At 42.9% G+C, this 18430-nt stretch overlaps 1 protein-coding gene across 2 annotated transcripts in view; it reads right to left on the reverse strand.

Annotated features, from left to right (window-relative positions):
* ZNRF3 (zinc and ring finger 3) overlaps positions 1 to 18430 on the reverse strand; it is a 104723-nt gene that overhangs the window by 54338 nt on the left and 31955 nt on the right. The window contains exon 2 of one of the 2 annotated variants that reach the window (XM_064521833.1): positions 11354 to 11475. The exons of the other annotated variant lie outside the window; for it this stretch is intronic. Within the exon in view, the coding sequence (XP_064377903.1) occupies positions 11354 to 11371 (18 nt within the window). The 5' untranslated portion in view covers positions 11372 to 11475. The remainder of the gene's footprint in view (positions 1 to 11353; positions 11476 to 18430) is intronic. 2 annotated transcript variants of the gene reach the window in all.

The following is an 18430-nucleotide window of genomic DNA, read 5'->3' on the forward strand; positions in this document are numbered from 1 at the left end:
AACCTAAAACAATTTAGCAGACATAACACGTTAGAAATACAACCATTTTATGGATGAGCATTCCAGTACAGAAAACTTTATTTCTATTAAGGTGATCTGTTGGACTACCGGACTGAATAATGAGAAGCTGCCAATAGAAGGAAAATTCAGTAGAGGAAGTTTCCAATTCTCTTCATAGCTTCAATCCTCATTTATTGTTAATGGAAAGGAGCAAATAAAAAACTATAGAAGAGAGAGGGCCAAGAGTGAGACTGAGTAAGAAAGTTTTAAATTCAGCTTCAATGATCAAATTGTAATAGGAAGGAAAAGAATCTTGGAACACAGAATTGCCACTATTTGGTGCCTGCACCTTCTTCTAAAGCAGCTGGTACTAGCCACTTTCAGACCACATACTGAATTGCAAACTCATTTTCTAACCCTGTACAGCTGTTTGCATGTATTACAGGTGGGGGAAGGGAGAAGAGCTGATTCATTCACACTGAGAAGCTGTAACAATGAACTAGAATGACATATACTCAGATTTTCAAAGTTTATCTGCAAGGCTTACCTCTCAGGACACATACAAGAACTCTGGAACGAAAGTCGAGGATTTCAAGTTTCCCTGGAGGATTCTGTTCTAGATTTTGCCGGGGTGATAATCTTTTCTTAGCATCAACAGCAAATGATTGTATTGTGCGTAATACAGCTAAGACAGCTTCTCTCTACACCTAATGGAGAAGCTAATGTCTCTGCTCTGATTTTCCGTGTTTATAGTCTGAAGCACACGATGCGTGTTTAAAATTCTTAACGGTTATTTGCTGGCATCAAAAAATTTTCTGGTAGCCCCTGTTGAATAGCAAGGTCTGACCTTAACAGAACCAGACATATCGATAAAGGCTAATATACACATACTCTGGAATGCTGGCTTGCCAAAACAAGCAGCCTTTTCTTTAAGTATATGAAAAACAATTGCCTAAGCAAATAAAGCTATGACAATGAATTCACTTTGTCCTTGTTCATATCCCCATAGAATAAGACTTTTCTGAAGAAGCCACTTCTTCTAAAGAAGTTGCTTCCACCTATGAAAGAAAAGAAAAATCCAAATCAGGTTTCTTGAAATTGCTTGTTTTTACGTAATATTTTTGTATAGTACTTGGCTCTAATCTCAAACTTTCAGTGCCCTCAGATGTAGAATCTGTGGGACACCATGCATCTGGTTATGCTTCTAATATGAAATGGTTTATTGAGATCAATGAACTTGCTGCAAGTTATTGGTTTCCCATTCCAGAAACACTGGAGCACCAGTGGATAAAGTTGAGAGACATATTTCTAACGTAACTGTACAGGCCAGAACAAATGATGCACTATCTCCATGCCGACAAAAGGCACCGGTAGAAAACACATCTGTGAACACCAGACTAGTATGTGTTCCTAACAGCAAGCGAAGACACCTTTCTCCAACCTGATGTGAAAAGCACCTCATGTTTTAGAGCAGAGTGGAAGAGAGAGGAGGCCAAGAGACAGACTTTACTCCCTCTTTGGACGTAGCACCTCCCTCCCTGGCAAAACAGGGGTTCTCCATCCAGAAGGCAGGCAAAATCCCACTGCACTGCAGGCTGGAAGAAGCCTTCGCAGGAATGTCAAGCTCCCCTAAAAGCCGTAATATTCTCGGTGTGGAAAGGAAAGAGGCTGCTAGGTGAGAGAAACCCCACAAAAGCCGACAAGCAGAGCTTCCAGAAACAGTCTTAAACAGCACTGCACTCTTTAAAGCAAAGGTCATTAACCTATTAATGATGAAGAATGGAAGCTGTCTAAAACAGGTTTTGCTCAGGCAGGCATGAAGGTGCTTTAAAAATTAATGGAATAGTTGCTACTGCAACTATTTGCATTTGGGGGACTGAAGTGCAAGGCTTACCACTCATCAATCTGTAACAGTGAAGAGCCAGCAAATCTCAGCATCTAACAAAGGGGGGTGGGGGGAGTCATGAATGACATGTGAGTGTGGTTAAAATTTAAATATATGCACATGCATGCACACACTCAGCAATTTTAGGTCTTTAAATTTTTGTTTTCTCTGTATTCTACTACTCCCAAGATTTGTATCCTTCTGTAGTGTAAATAAATCTTCACATTCATGTATTTTTCAGGCAAAATTCTATCACCGTCATTTTCCCACCTGAAAGTTGTGTGTAACAAAACACAAAAACATCATACAAACCTTGTCTGCAGCTTTCATTGTTGGGGAATTATTCTTACTAGATTTGCTTGCGGAAACAGAATCAGCAAACCCTGGCTGCCCCACAGAGGCTGCCAAAAATTCCTCGTCTTTCCCACATCTTACCCACTGCCCCCTAAACCCCCAAGTGAGCAATATCTAATGTTAACAGAAATGTGGAAAACTCCTGTCAGAAACAGAAGGCTGATGAGAGCTCAGCCCATCACATATACAGGATTGGGCCAATTTCTAGGCTGTCTTGGTGCAAGGCAGTGTAATAGAGCCTGTGATTTATCCCAGCAGAAATTTCAGATTTGACAGCTCTGTGACACAGAACAATTACTCACATATTAATTAAGTCCACTGAAAAAACTCCAAACTTGTCTGCATGTCTCAAACATACTCTCCGCCAACGCCAGCATACAGAAAGGATGTAGGAACTTTGAGTTTACCCAGCGGAGCTGAGGTCACTGAAGACGAGCACCTAAAGGAAGACAGAACTAGAGCTCACTAGCAAAACTGCTCCTCCCTTCCATCCACTTCAGCGACAAGGTCGAACCTAACCGATCCCTTTGCTACCTGCTGCCATTATTAAAAACAAGTAATTTCTCCACTTCCATCATGGGCAAAGAAATTCAACTGTGACAAGGCACAGAGCACAGGACCAAAAAGGGGCACTGGGTAGAGAGGAAAACAGTGGCAATCTAGAGAGGTTTTCATCAGGGCACAAAGTAAGCCTTTTTAGAGCTAAAAAGCAAGCTTGCTAAAACAATCCAGTGAGTACAGTGAACAGAGTAACTGTGTAATGTATTCTAGTACAGCTTATATATTAAAATATTCACTATGAGGCACACGATGCTGCAAAACAGTCAAGTTAGCGTTACCAACACTCATTTTTTTAATTTCCTCTGAATTTGTTCACAATTTAACTTCTTACCTCTCAAAAGGAAAATTATTTCTTAAGAACTACAAAAAAGACTGGACTCATTCTTCAGAATAGTTTTGACTCATCTCAGCTGGGAGAGATTTTTGCCACTGAATCGGTTTTGATCTTGAACATAAGGCAGCTACTAATACAACTCCAGCACCACAAAACTGTATCGCTTCCTCTGCTACTTAGGAATACAGAGGAATGAAGAACATTACTTTTGCATCTCAGTTTACTCTTCTGTACAGCAGAGCAACCTGTTGCCAAAAAAATGCTTTAAGATCTTTGACTGCAAGATTCCAACTCAGTAGCACTAACTCCCCACTGGGAAGAAAAGGCTCAGGCTGCAGCTTCTTTGTATCTGTGATTAAAAAAAGGCATCAATAGAAAGTGTCACTAAAGAAGGGCAATCCAGAACTGTACAAAGGGAAACAAAAATTTTCAAGAACTGAAGAGCAGTTTAAAGAAAAAAAAAGAAAAAAGTTGCTGTTGTCTCCGCAGCCTGATAAGACATGAGGTTTTTATACTGGCAGGAGCTGGAACATAGCAGCTTTTCTAAAAAGGTGAAAGCCTGAAGCGTTTCCCCATCACCTGGTGCTCCACTGGAACATAGCACTTAGCTACGCAGAGAGGAACACTGAGCCTCCAGTGCAACTACAAAACTTCTCCATTAAAACGCAGTTTGTTTTGGTTTTCAGAGGGTTTTGTTTTGAAGAACATCATCCTTCCAAAAACCAGACTGCCACAAAATGTACCATTACGGGACCTGATCAGACCAGCAGTGTGCTTTTCTTGGCTATCGGCTGTCACTATGTGGTTCGACCCAGCGGTCAGCACAGAACCCGCAAGCGGGTTCCGCTGAACCTTCTCTGCAGTGAGAGCATCAGGCGCTCCCGAAATCCTCTCACAGTCCACATCACTCAAGGAAGTATGCCTGGAGGGAGGATGAGAAACCCAGGCTATGCTGTAATTAAATGTAAAAACAGAGATGGACAGTTGAATACATCCCCCATGCAAAAAGCCCAGTAAAACCGTACAGTGTTGATGGGCCAGTACTATACACACTCCATCAGATCCTGCGAACAGTAGTAGAAAACTCTGAGGAGCAATCAGAGCGAGTTCGTTAACTAGGGAGCCAGACCTTGGAAGTGATCTGATGCAACCTAGACGGGCGTCCTCCCACAAGTCACGCTCACTGAGCGGTGTAACTGGCCAAACAGCAGCACATTTACCACCTGAAGCGAGAAGCATCATTCCTGTATTCCTCCAACACAGGGATACCCAACCTGCGGCTCTCAGAATATGCAAAGCGCCTGTGAGCAACTCCCCCGTGCCACAGCTCAGCTGCAAATCCCTCAGGAGAGGGAGCAAACTGCCAGCTGAAAGATGTACCCAGCGGCAGCAGCCGCCTGCTCTCCTTTCCTTGCTGGGACCGCCCCAAGTCAGAGCAGCACAGCAGACGCCACAGCACATGCATAGTAACAAACGTGTACAACACAAATTCAGCATATCTGCAGCAGATTTACTGCACAGGCACAGATCAGGTGTGCTGCCCGCGCCACGCAGCTCAGCGACCTGCTGCAGCACCACGGTGAGCACTAACAACTGCAGACGGCCCTCTGCGAGGGAAGGTCCCAGCCCGCTCGCAACCAGCCCCGGCCTCTCCTCCCGTCGCGGGGTCTCAGATGCACGGGTCCATGAGCAAATGCACAGGTCCATGAGCAACGTGAATATTCAAGATTAATCTGAGGGCAGATTTCTTCTCTCAATAACTTAAGTGCTTCAGTTATCCTGAAAAAATCCTCCTCGGTTCTCCTACCTCAATATCAACAGAGCAAAGAAGAAACAAAGTCATGTTTATAGTTACATTTTTTCCTCTTTTAACAGGTGGAAAGATGCTGGCAAAAGATATAGGTACAATGCCATTAAGGAAGGGGAAAACTGGAGGGAAAATGAAGAGCAAAATGGTACATTCATAGACTATTTTGACAGAAGAGGGCTGCCAGCAGCTATACAGTAAAATCTAAGGGTTCTGGCACTATACAGAACAAGACTGGACCGAAAATATGCTAGTGGCCTGGCCAGAACATTAGATGCAGCCATAATTGGATGGGAAAAATAGCATTAGATTACATCTCATTGAACAGCTAGATTTGTCCTATAGCACTCAGTGGGGGCTTAAACTGCAAGTATCGGGTCAGTGCCACATGGTCACCTGGGCTTCAGTTAAAAGCCTCACATGGAATTAGAAATACTTCGCAAGCAAGTTTTCCAGCAGAAAAGGGAAGTAGGAAGAGATCTAACAAGTACTGTACAACATAAAGGAGTCTATTTGTTCAACCCCAAGGAGTGTTTGGGGCCCAGAAAGAATGAATGTCACCATTCAATAACAAAAACAACCAGTTGATTAAAGCTTTTAATTTGAAAATAAATCTGCATTTGCTTTTCCTTGCCAAAAGCACAGAGGATATGCACTTAGAAAAGGAAGGAACTTGGCTGAGATAAAAATTCCAAGAGTGTTAGGAGGGAATTAAAAAGCCACATGCACGTGCACACACACACACACACACGAGAAGGTAATATTTTATTTTTCAGAAGCACAGTTACTGCAACAGTTCCTCCAAAAATCAAATTTATTTTGCCCATCTCTGAGCTACCCATTTGGAGACCATATTTCAGCAAAAAAAACTTCGGAAGTAGATTGACAGATCACATGCTAATCCAAAATTTCATGGTAACTTAAGTCTCCAGACAGATAGTGACTGTTCTTTATATACAAACAATGAAGCGATTTGTGACTGATTTTCCAAACTCAGTACAGTTCATTTTTCTGAGATGTAATCTGGCCTAGACCCTGACTTTCCATGAAGTTCTTGATGTTATGTGGAGTTTAAGGGATGACTTGCTCTTCTAGAGGCCTCTATGACCCCTGGAAAGAGAAGAGAGTATTACTCTGTGCATTTTGCAGTAAGCTGTTAACAAGCATAGCTGGTTTGCTTGGGCTCAGAGTTGTGGGCAGCTTTGCTAGATTAATGGAGAAGGGAAGTGAAGAAAAGAAAGAGTTAAAAATAGTTTGGAAGCATTAAGTTTCAAAGACAGAATCAAAGCAGCCTCAATAGAGGTCATGCAACAACATGCACAGTATCAGCCAACACGACTTGCAGAACTATTACAGGCCTAGACAAAAAAAAAAAAAAAATCAGTTCACTTAAAATAGACAAGTTATACTAGGAAATGAAGGAAAACGATTTGTGTGAAATTTCAATCAGTAGTTTTCAGTTTTTGCCAGCCAGACTTCTGGGGAACAGGGAAAGATGAAATGGGGAGTTGGGGGGGCTCAAATCTAAGAAGAAATCTCTTATACATATTTATTGCATCCATCTGTGAGCTGCACTGTTTGCTGGCGAAATCTTGTGTTATCGATCAATCCCATCTTCCATAACTGCTGTTTCTGCTAGTATGTGCTAACAGAAGTAAACACTGAAGTCAGCTCCAAGAAACAGACTGCCTCCAGATACGTGGAATAGGGATGTTAATTGCCTGGAAGGAGGAACTTGTGGAAAAGACACTTGATGATTCGATCTAAAGATGCACAGAATTTATTTAGAAGCTAAGGGTTTGATTCAGGGGAGGCTTTTCGGTCTAGAAAGGTAACTGGAACATAAGGGTATGCTGTGTCACTTGTTGCTAACATTTCATTAGATTTATAGCAGCAGTTTAAGTGTCCTTCATACATGGAGAGCTGCTTCAAAGTCTCCATTATAGCAGTGAAGAAACTGCTCCAGAGGAATAATCTGCCTATCACTTTACATCTAAAAATGCACTAGAAAAAAGGTTACTACATAAACTCCAGATTGATCGTGGTGATGTCTAAGACAACAGAATATGGCCATAACCTTCCTCTAAAACAGAGCGTAGGAGCTCACTTACTCCATAACGAACCACAATAACTATTTCAATCAGCACAGTAGTCCCTTTCCTTCTCTCTCCCTTTACAAGTCTGGCCATATGACCAGAGAAGCTAAAGCTAGACATGATTATTCAGGCAGTCCTGTCTTTCTGCAGTAAGCATGCTGGCTAGTTTCAAAATTCAAAAATTCATTATTTAGTTATACCCTAACAGCATCATACCTAGTTATCCACCTGCATATTCTAACTGGCCACCCAGGAGCAAAATCCTTCCGCTTATTGATCTACATTCTGGTCAAAACCCTTGGAAGGCTCGCAAGTATCACAGTCTCCCTTACTACCCTGCTGACACCCCAGACCAGCTACCACTACCTGCTGCCCAGCGCCCAAGAGCATCTGCCCCGACAGAGACAAACCTAACCACTAGTCCCGACGCAACAGATACAGCTACAGTAAGGGCAAAACTTGTCCACACAAGGAGGGGGAAAAGAGTTCCCGCAGGGGCTGACTGAATGCAACAGAAAAAAATACAATATTCACTGGATTTCAATTTCAGAGGAAAACTGTAGGTATACAACAACTGCCAAGATCAATTAGACTACACCATCTACATTAGCAGTCCCTAGGACATAAAGCACAGAGTTACAGTCTAAATGTCTCATGTATGTCTTATGCGCATGTAATATAAGGATAAACAAAGTATATGAAGCAAGTAGGTACAGAAAAGATGCACCAATGTTCTGATTTCCATCGGAGAAGCAGGAGAGAGAGCACAGAATTATCTCTGCACCCGTGTCCTGAAGGCAGCCCTTCTCAAAGGAGTAATTTGTTACTTTTACTAGTCTAATTTTTCCACTTATTATTTCTAGCTGAAGAGAAAGGAAAGAGGTTGGGTTTGTTGGTTGTTTTCCAAAGAGGAGACTGGGAGGCCCAGTTCAAAAGCAACATTCCAGATACGGATGAACTAGTTACGTGCAGAGATCAAATATATGCCTGCCGTATCCTACTGTTTTAAGTTGGGGCTACACTGCACTGAGGCATTCTAGCCGCATTCACAGGCACATCCAAGGTATCCTCCTCACGGTTACAGCAAAATACCCCCCAGCATGTGCAACTCCTGTCTTTATTCATCAGCATTCAACTAGCAGATGACACTTGCCCTCCTGCTCTCCATGCCCAAACTTTAACAAGACTGAAGACATCTCGGATAGATCTAGTGTTGACACAGGTAAATTAGAGCAATTTGATCGTTGAGGGAAAAAAGTGAGAAGGGAGAAGGTAACATTTGTATAAGTAAGTAAACACCATTAGTCACAACGCCCTGTACTAGACCAACTCACTTATCAACCTTTTACTGTACGGAAAATCAGCCATTTATTCCTATGCTTTGTTTGGTCCATGATAGTACGTTATTTCTAACCTCATAGCTACTCAGCTTCCCTAAAAGCCTATCAGGAAAGATTCTGTCAGTATTTAATGAAGCCTGGTCATTTGGACTTCCAGAGGGATTCAACATCTGTGCAAAATACAACCGAGGCACAGGGCTCCAATGTGCCCGTTTCCCACCGCGACCTTCGCTAACCAGGTGAGATGTGCTGTGCTGTCTCCGAGAGGTGCACCCACTGAGCCGGGGGGGTGAAGGGGGGGCACAGAACATGTACACAGAGGAAGGCAGCCCTATAACTAAGATCATCATCATCGGGGGGGGGGGGGGGAGAAACTAACAGGAGTAGGTTGTTACAAGAATGCAATGTCCTCACCACAAAACTAAATCAAACTTCCTCTGTCTTATATACAAATGCCAAGCAGAAACTGTGCATTTTTGCCAGAAACCATTTTCCATATGTACAGACATATACAGAGGTAAAAGCCACAGAGAGAGAAAAAAAAAAAGCTAAGAACACCAAAAGAAATGAGGTTAAAAACCCACAACACTCCATCCCATCCCCCTCCTCGTGTCAACCTCTCATCTATAATCCAACACAAGAGAGACAACAGACAAACAGCAAGAGGTCATCTTCAAAGGGCTGGTTGCCAAGGGAGGCCAGTGCAAAGAGAGCAGGCATGTCCCCATCAAAGTCCAGCAGCTGCGAGAGCCGCAGAGGTGCAGCTTCCTCCGGGCTGCAGTGAAATTCAGAGATGGAGGATAGCGCCGGAGCTGCCCTAGCTGGCAATATGAAAAAGGTGGCTTTGCGTTTTGCAGTAGGAAAGAAGAACAAGAGAGAAGGGCTGTGATATTTTAATCCTTCTCTCCACCCACTTTTGCATTTCAGATACTTGAACTATTGTTTAGACTCACCGAGACGCATCCTGCTGAACCGCTGCAGAAGACGACAGGAGGCAGAACCAAAGATGGACTTTGCACTAAGTTCAAAATTAAAACTTTGGCTCAGCAATTGCAAGTGGAACAGAGATGGGAAAGATACAGCAGATAATGCACAGTGGTTACTTCTCACAGAAAACACACACACCTTCACAGTCAGAGCTTGGGAGACTGCCCCACAATAAAAACAGCTTGCAAATATTATAAATATTATCCCGCAAAGCATATATCATTTTTCCTGGACAAAGCAAGAGCTAATAATAGAGACTCCTAGCCTACCTGCACCATTTGCATAAAAGAGTTAGAGGTCAGCTTACAAACAACCACAGACTTGGGTTTTATCAAGCCCTGCCAGCATACCGTTCAGTGGAAACCTATTCGAGAAGCTGGTCAGTGCTTGTGAGCCAGCGCACGCTCCACACTGCCACATGCCTCCAGCGGAAGGCTGGACCTTCTCCACGCCCGTATTACTGAGCTCGTCACTACACTGGGGTCTGGTAGCCTTCCCTTTTAAGCTTAATAGAATGCTGGCACAGAACAGCCCAGCAGTTTTAATTTTTCCTTTATACAATTTTGTATATAATAATTCAAGATAGTTAACAACTAGAAGCAAAAAGGAAGAGAGAACGCTGCAGAAATGCAGAGATGACACCCTGCTCTGAAATATTCTGGGTCAGGAAGACAGCACAAATGGGATCTCAGCAGCAATCCCACAGAGATGGGGACGTAGTATTTTAAAACTGTCATTTTACCACAAGTCTTTTGATCTTTGGTATATTTCTTAGAGCTTTAGCTCTTTGGATTAAAGGAGCACATAAGACTGTAATGTAAAAAATAAATTCCTAGTCCTCAAGTATAGGGAAAGAAGTTGCAAATGCAAGCAGTGAAGTCTAACAGATTAAGTAAAATCAGAGAGTAAATATGAATTCAACATTGTTCTATTATGCAAAATATCACAAACCAGAATTCTGACTTTTGTAATTCTCAGAAGACAACGGCCACTCTGTTCCAGATAAATCGCCTGTCAACTTCCCCAGGCAAGTGATTTAAGTAGCCTACAGAATTTTAAAATACAGTTGTTGAATTATCAGGTAATGGTAGAACAGAAATAATTTCATTATATTTACCTCCCACCTCATGCACAGAACTCCCCAAAACACACACACACGAGAGGCAGCTGGCACTTCCTAAGGACTAACAGACACACTTCTAGAGTATGCATTTTGGACAGAGCGCAGCACAGAGCTTCAGCTGACTTTAGCATGCAATAGTAGCTTGAGCAAAAATGCAACAGGCACAGAGTTACACGGCCTGAACAAACAGCCTGGCTTGCAATACAAAGGTTGATGGGAAGGAATGTTTTAATATTTAGAAAGTTCTTGATCACCAGCTTGACCGAAAGTCAGTCTGGAAGCATCACCGAGGAAGCAAAAGACCCATTAGACCTGCATTCCTGTTAGCCAACATGAAAAAAAGGTTTTCAAGTCCAAAACATAGCATTTCATATGCCTAAAGATGTACTCTATGTCTTAGGTCAGCATGTGAATGAATCTTTGAATACTTGCATAAAGGCTCCTTCAAGATTCTACAAACCGTACAATCTACAGGTAATAAACTTTCCTTCAGTCTGTGCCTCAGAAGATGCTCTCCTAAGTTTTTGAATACGATGGAAGTACCGACGCCCTCTATTACGGCAACGCACACTAGACAACCTAATACAGAATACTGATTTTCCATATTGCTAAGGTGTTGGCAAAAGTTAACTAAAACAAGCAAGCCTTGTCAGCAGTCTTAAATTCAGTACATGAGAGCCTGTTTTAGGAGATGGAAAACCAAGGAAATATTGAAAAACCTAAGTATCAGGCATTTAATTCAGAATTTTAGATCTGCAAGAGCAGTGCACAGAGCAGGGAGTTTGTGCCTGCACTCGCAGCTGAACCAACCTCCAGCTGGCCCACACAACACGATGACCAAACATCTGTGGAGTTGCAGTGCTTACCTGGATATTTGTTATCATGTCTTCGATATACCGAGTACCCCAGAGAAGAACTTCTTTGGGAATTGAAACACTCTATACCAGCTCTGCTTCTTTCTGTGAACATTCATAGTACGGCTTATTCTCTGAAAAAAAAATTGCCATCTCTTTGAGACTGTGCTTCAGAGATGCATTTCAGCTCTGGTGATAGAAATAATGATTTCTCCATTCCCAGAACAAGTCGTATGTCCCCAAACCACAGGCCCAAAAGAGTTCAGGTTCTCGGGTCTGCCCAGGCTAGCCACTACCCAGGGAAGATGTTCCAATATCCAGTCTCCCCTCCACATTCTCTCCCACTTGCCCACCCTACGCTGCATTATTTCTAAGGAATCTTATCTGTTCCTCTGTCTTGATTAAGAACTACGAACTCTGTGTACTCTTTCCAGTCTTTCCCCAATCTACTCCCACAAGAAACTCCCTAGCCCTCTGTTCAGACTCAGTCTATTGTACATCCTGTCACACATATCTCTTGTGAAATAAGAGGAAGAAAAATATTGAAATCAACTATGGGTTTTATTCCTAACCACACATTTTCCTTCATTATGTTGCTACAAGGTTAAAGTTTTGGATGCATCCTCCCCGACGTTTCTTACCTTTGCATGCATTTCTCTGAAGCTTAAGTTTTCTAGGCCTATAAGTAGGTGACTTAAGGATAACGATCATATTCTTGTACTGTATTTTATCATAAACCACAAAGTGCCTCCCCCCGCCACGTTTTACTTTAGCTTATATTGAGGCAAACAAAAAATGCTCAAGAACCGTATCTATGACATTTTAAAGAATCTGAAAATAGAGTTCAATCTTAAATCATTTTCCCAATTTTACCTTTTGGTCAGATTTGTGTTTACATTTTATTGGCTTTAAGCCATCCTGGAATAACGCACAGACGGGGGGAGCACACAGGTCACCTCAAGTTTACGGAAGTTCTGTTTCAAACTGCAGCCGTCACGTGCCTCTCCATATCCCAGTTCCCCACGTCACTGTGCTCCAAATCCTCCTCAACTCTCCTCCCCTAGACCTATCACTTGACCTCATTTTCAGTTTTGACAGTCCCATACACTTCACTGGATTTGTTTTTAATTTATTACCTCTGTCCATTTGAAATCATTTTAATGTGTAAGGAAAACTGCACTTCAGAGGGAGAGGAGCCAGCTAGTTCTGGAAGCACAGGTCTCCAGACGGGCACAGCCTCCTATTTCAAGAGTGTCTGCTCTTCGACCAACATCATCAAATCCTCAAGAAAAAGGCCTCCTTCGTGCCCTGCCCCTGCTTTGCACCCACATTCACTGGGCAAAGTCCAAGCATCAGTTTTAAATACAGTTCCTCTGTCAGATCCAGTATCACAGCCGATACCAGCACAGTCCCTTCAATCTATATGAAATGGAAACGCAGGTTAAGCCAAAGGCTCTGCTGCAATTAAATGAGAAGAAACTCTAGAACAGGCCGCACAGAAAGGAACAGAATCTCCTTCAGGGAGGGTCAGGCACCTCTATCATGACAGACCAGCTTATTTCACAGCAGGAAGCGGATGCACCCCCAGCTCCCACCGCCGGCCCCTCCAGCCCTGCACCTCGGACTCTCCCAAGGCCTCTCCGCTTGGGAGCCCCCGGCGCCAGCAACGCAGCTTTCAGGAAGCGGCCGGCCGCTCCGTCACATCCTCTCCTTTCACCAGACGCTGCCCTCGAGATCGCGTGCACCCGGGAACACGCACGCTTTTGTCACGCTGCTGCCACGCTCCGCGCGGGGAGAACCGACGGTCGAGTGACTGGATTTAACCCTAACAGGGGATGGCGGTGGCTGGATTTCTGCTGCAACTAAGCCTTCGCCCATTAGGACTGTATGGAAGTCATGCCCTTCTCCTTCTGCTCTAGTTCCTCGTTCACGACACAGGGAAAACGTGCCCCTGCCCACAGAGCAATTCGGTGCTTCAGAAAAACGTAGTGGCCAGTATGGGGTCATACAGATTTGGTGCAAAGAGTTGTTCCTGAAAACAGATTAAGGATTAGTGATTGTCCTTTCATAATAGAAAATATTTGGTACACTACATTCTCCGCTTCAAATAAAGTCACAAGTAAGTGCACCGTTTCCAAGGTCTTCCACTTCACGGATTTAGTGAATATTGAAACATGCTATATCTTTACACGGAAAGAAACATTCAAACTCACTGAAAACAAAAATAAATGCCCTTCTTAAGAACAGCCACCTGGTGGCAGCCTGCGGCTTCGGTCCTATTGTTCCCAGTGGCAACTGGCAACCATTTTGGAGGGGATCAGCTCCCGGCTGAGTCACCGCTGAAGAATGCTCTGTAGTAGGGAGAAAGAATGACTTTAAAATAAAAAGCCATCCTTAATTCTAACGTAGCACATCACGAAAAGTCACTGCCAATATCCCCATCTGGCACACTGAAATTCTTCCTCCGTCTTTCAGCCTCAGTTTGCTGTATTTTGCACAGCAAGCCAATAACCAAGTCAGATGTAAAACAGGTCTCCACAGCTCGGCCCAGGGCACCATTCAAAACCCCTCGCCAGCACACAAGGCTCGCGTGCAGTTTTGCCCACTGTTCACGGTCCATACTTTGACATCTTGAAGAAAAATGCTATTCTGTACTCAAGAAATTACTGACCCCTCTCTCTTTCCTATCTTTCAAAGTCATTTATAGAAACTGAACACCTGCTGCCTAAAGGACTCATTTTATATCACCTGAAGTCAAACTATCCATAATGGAAGTTTCTGAAAGTCTGGAAATACCTGATGCATTTCCCCTTCATTACAAAGAGGTTAACCCCTGATCTAAGAGCAAAATTCAACTTAACTTAAAATACAGCTTACAAAGTAATACAGCTTTCCTGAGCTGCTTTTTGAACGTTTTATTAATAAACATGCTTATCATATTACTGCATCTCTAGGCATGGGGGGAAAAAAAGCAGCAAAATTACCAGTAGCTTTTAAAACTTCAACATTTGGAACAGCAATGTCAGAGAAAACTATTTGGACAAAAAATAAAAAGCTTATGTAATTTTATCTAAAACTTATGTTAAGGCTGCTCTATCAAGTGTTTCATAGTTTAAGTACCAAATTTAAGGTAGCCCATTCAGTCTTAATTTAAATACTTGTGCTTCTGTATTTCAGCATAAAAAGACAGTTTTTCCTCCATCCTTTCCCTACCTTTTTCTGGATTCCTCCTTTCTACGGCCTGATCTCTCCCTGAGATTCACTCTCTCCTTCCTCTCCCCACTCCCTTTTCTTAAACCAGCTCCTGTAGCACTGGCACGCAGCCCCTGACAGTGAGCCCAGCAGAGCTTAGTGGCTAGGGTTAGCGCTGTGCGTCTCCCGCTGGCACACCTCACCGTGGAGGTATGCCTCACCGATTGGGAAATCGGTGGTGTAAACTATACTCCAAGAACGCAGCAATGGGGGGCGAATGAGCGCTGCCTGCAGAGCTTCTCCCTCGCACGTTACAGAAATTGGACAGTGTGCAGTGAATGAGGTAAGATACTATGAGAAAAGAAAATATAGTCTTGCGGTTAAAGCAGCTGAACACTTCCCAAGATATTGGATTGCTTCCCCTGCCACAGAGTTCCTAAGTGATGTTGGGCAAGTCATAAAAACAGCCATACAGGGTGTGACCAAAAATCCAACCAGCGCAGTATCCTGTCTCCCACAGTGGCCAACTGCAGCAGCTCAGAGGAGAACAGGAGAAGCAGAACAGACAGACAGCGACCCTTCTCTGGTACAGCCTCCGAAGCAGGGCTATCAGGGATTAAAAGACTTCCAGAGCTGAGCCTTCACCCAGACCATTACAGTTAACAGTAAGCAATGCATCTATGTTCCACAATTCTGCCTAATCCCTTTTGGAGGATTCTCATTCTTTTCGTTTTTACAATATCCTATGGCAAGAGTTCTACAAGTTACCACGTAAAAAATGTGCTTTCTTTTGTTAGCTTTAAAACTCTTCCATGAATTTCACTGAGTACACTTTGATAGCTCCTATATTGCAAAGAATAGCCAATAATTGTTCCTTAATCACTGTCTCCACACCAGACTTCAGGCATATTCTCTCTGCCATGCACATTCTCCAGCAGCCTCCTTTCCCAGCTGATACAATTCAGTCTTTTTCAGTGGGTGTCATTCCACTACACGGTGAGGCTGAACTTATCTTCCTGTTCTTTCTCTAGTGTCTTCTTCCTCTAGTCTCCCCAGTTTTACACCACAGTGACTAGAACTGCACACAACATTCAAGCTTTTGGAGACAAGTGGTGCCTAGGAGGTTTTCTGCTCTGCTATCTACTCCTTTCCTGGTAATTCCAACATTCTCATGAAGCTTTCAGTGCTGCTTCCACCAAAATTAGCATTTTCAGAAACACTGTATTCATAGGAAGGAAAGGAATCTCAGCCACAACTTTGAGAAGCCTCCTGGCTCCCACTGGTGCACGCTTCTGGCTTGCACTGTAGTTAAACCAAGATCCTTCCACAAGGATCAGCACTGATGCAAAACCCACTGTATATACAGTTGTGACTTGTTGGGGAGATTTCCTTCAACTAAGGTCCTTACATGGCACATTCATCCACAGAAACAGACAGAGCAGGGTCTGCAGAAGATTTGAGACATGCCAAAATACAAACAAGGTCAATAGGAATCTGTGCATAAACTTAGGACAAACAAAAAGCATTAGCCATTCTGAAAAGAACAACCATGCTCAAAAATACGTCTTTGTACTGTAGCTAGGGAACTGCTAATTTTGTCCTTAATACTTAAATAAATGTTGACACTCAATTTAAAAAAAATGCAAATAAGAGTCCCTGATCAGACATTTTGAAAATAGGTTAGTTAAATGTCTATAGAAAGATAAAATACATTGGAACCATGCAAAGAAAAGCCCCCCCCCCAAAAAAAAAGAAAGAGCTGTGTGAGAAAAGCTAGGGTTAGGATGCTCTGGTGACTGTCATGTCACATACAGCCTCTGTCACTTTATTAATAGTCGACAAAACTATTTACCATCAATCTTCAAATGGATCACGTAGTTCAAACATCCTATGAAGTATTTTAGTTTCTTATTAGTACCTAACATCACAAGACAGCACTGCCTTTCGTTCAGTGACTTTCAAATCATCACAGTTACTACAGTACTAAAACAAAGTATTACTGATGTCAAACCTGCCTCTTTCTGACGGGAGGAGTAATTTCAGCCTCCAGTGAGTAAAGTTTTCCTGACGTTAAGGACTCAGCATCTTACTGCCACCATCCTTCGAACGCTGCCAGCCCAGTCCTGGTGTTCGCCTCTCCACTTAACACATTCACCACACTAACAAGATCCCACCACTGAGTTACCAACTTGATTAAGTCCCTGCACAATCAAACAGTTTATATCGTGCACTGTAGACACCTGTACGCTGTATGATCCAACTCAGTTATTACTTCCAGCACAAGGAAGTCAGCAGCAATGCCTCACAAAGGACATCAGCTTCCCCAGTGTTTCTTAACCACACTTGAATCTGGTCCATCACAAACAGGACAATAAATGAGCGAGCATCGCCTCTAGTGAAACCGGACAGAATTCGTGATCCTGAAAATAAAAATAGAGACGTTTAAGAAAACTTCTGTTTGCACGAGGAGGCAATTCCTTGATTTGTAGCTTCAATATCACTGTTCAATAAAAAAAAATTACTGCATTTTCTCTCTGATCAATAACCTCTTCCAGTTTCTTTAAACAACCGCCCTAATTGAAATAAACAAATCAGGCACTATACTTGGCAGTGGTACAGCTCAATTCTTAGATAAAGTTCTCTCAAGCTGGAGTCAGAGTAAAACCTGTTCGAGGTCAAACTCATCTGCTCACTATCATCTGATCAGCTTCCTTTTCATTCACAAGTACAGCAATGGCTACAACACGACCATCAAGACAAAAGATGGCTTCACAGGGAACATCTTACAGAGGGAAGTTACATCACCCCAACGCTCCTTTGTTCAAAGAGCTCTGAACATTAATAGCAACTAAAGACGATGCAGCTGCTGCACAGAATTAAAAAGAGACAGAAAGAACAATTACTTCCTGGCAACATTTTTTCCTACAGCTCAAAAAAAGATCAGCAGGACTTGAGCTGAACAATTAAGGAATGAGATGAAATTCTGGAAATTTACTCTTCTTCCTTCCATTCACGTTAGTTAGCAATTTAGCTAGGCACCTGCCAGATATGCCAACTTAAACTGCTGTTCTAGAGCTCAGAGGAGAGCACATTGCTCTTGCCTTGAGATGCACCAACTCTGACTCTTGCTCTCCCAAAAATAAGGATAAGTAGAGTGTCGTAGTATGCAACAAACCCCACGAGGCCATCAAAACCAGCACAGATCTTCCTCTTGCTCTTTCAAACCCAGACAAGCAATCTGTGAACTAAGTATCAGACTGAAAAGCCTGTGGAAGAAAAAGCCATGTAAGACTCATATTAGTATATGCTAATAGGAAGTCCTAAGCCATAAAGCTGGACACGTACACTGCAGAACTCTCACCATGTGTTTGCTCTAATCTTACATTCTTTCACAGGTATCTGCTACTGGCTTTTGCCAGAGATAGTCAACAGAGCAGATGAATTTTTAGGTTGACTTGGTATGACAGCAGTGTCAATTCATTTGGTTGCATGCATCAAAAGGTCATGGATGCTGCTGATGAAAGTGGCAGCACAAATTCAGGAAATCAGATAAAAGCACTTTTTCATTCTATTCCTCACTAGAAGCAGAAGTATGGGGAAGCTGCATTAATGGCCAGAATCTTTTCTCTGGCTGGAGAGACCTCTGATTTATCAACTACTGTCTACAACAGACTGGAGCAGCCCACACCCCATACATCTGGTGGGATTCCCCAAAATGAAAATATTTTAAAGTGGATGCGCAAGCTCCCAGAAAGTCATGGTAACTGCTAGGATTGCCATCCCAGAATTTCTCTCTAGCCTCTCCATATCAGGAGGGGAAAAAGCCTAAAGCAGTAACAAAAGTACATGTCAGAGCCCATCTCAGAGCTCTGTAAGATGTGCAAATTTCCTGAAGCC

This window comes from Dromaius novaehollandiae, chromosome 17 (genome assembly GCF_036370855.1).
Source record: "Dromaius novaehollandiae isolate bDroNov1 chromosome 17, bDroNov1.hap1, whole genome shotgun sequence".
NCBI classification, from domain to species: Eukaryota; Metazoa; Chordata; class Aves; order Casuariiformes; family Dromaiidae; genus Dromaius; species Dromaius novaehollandiae.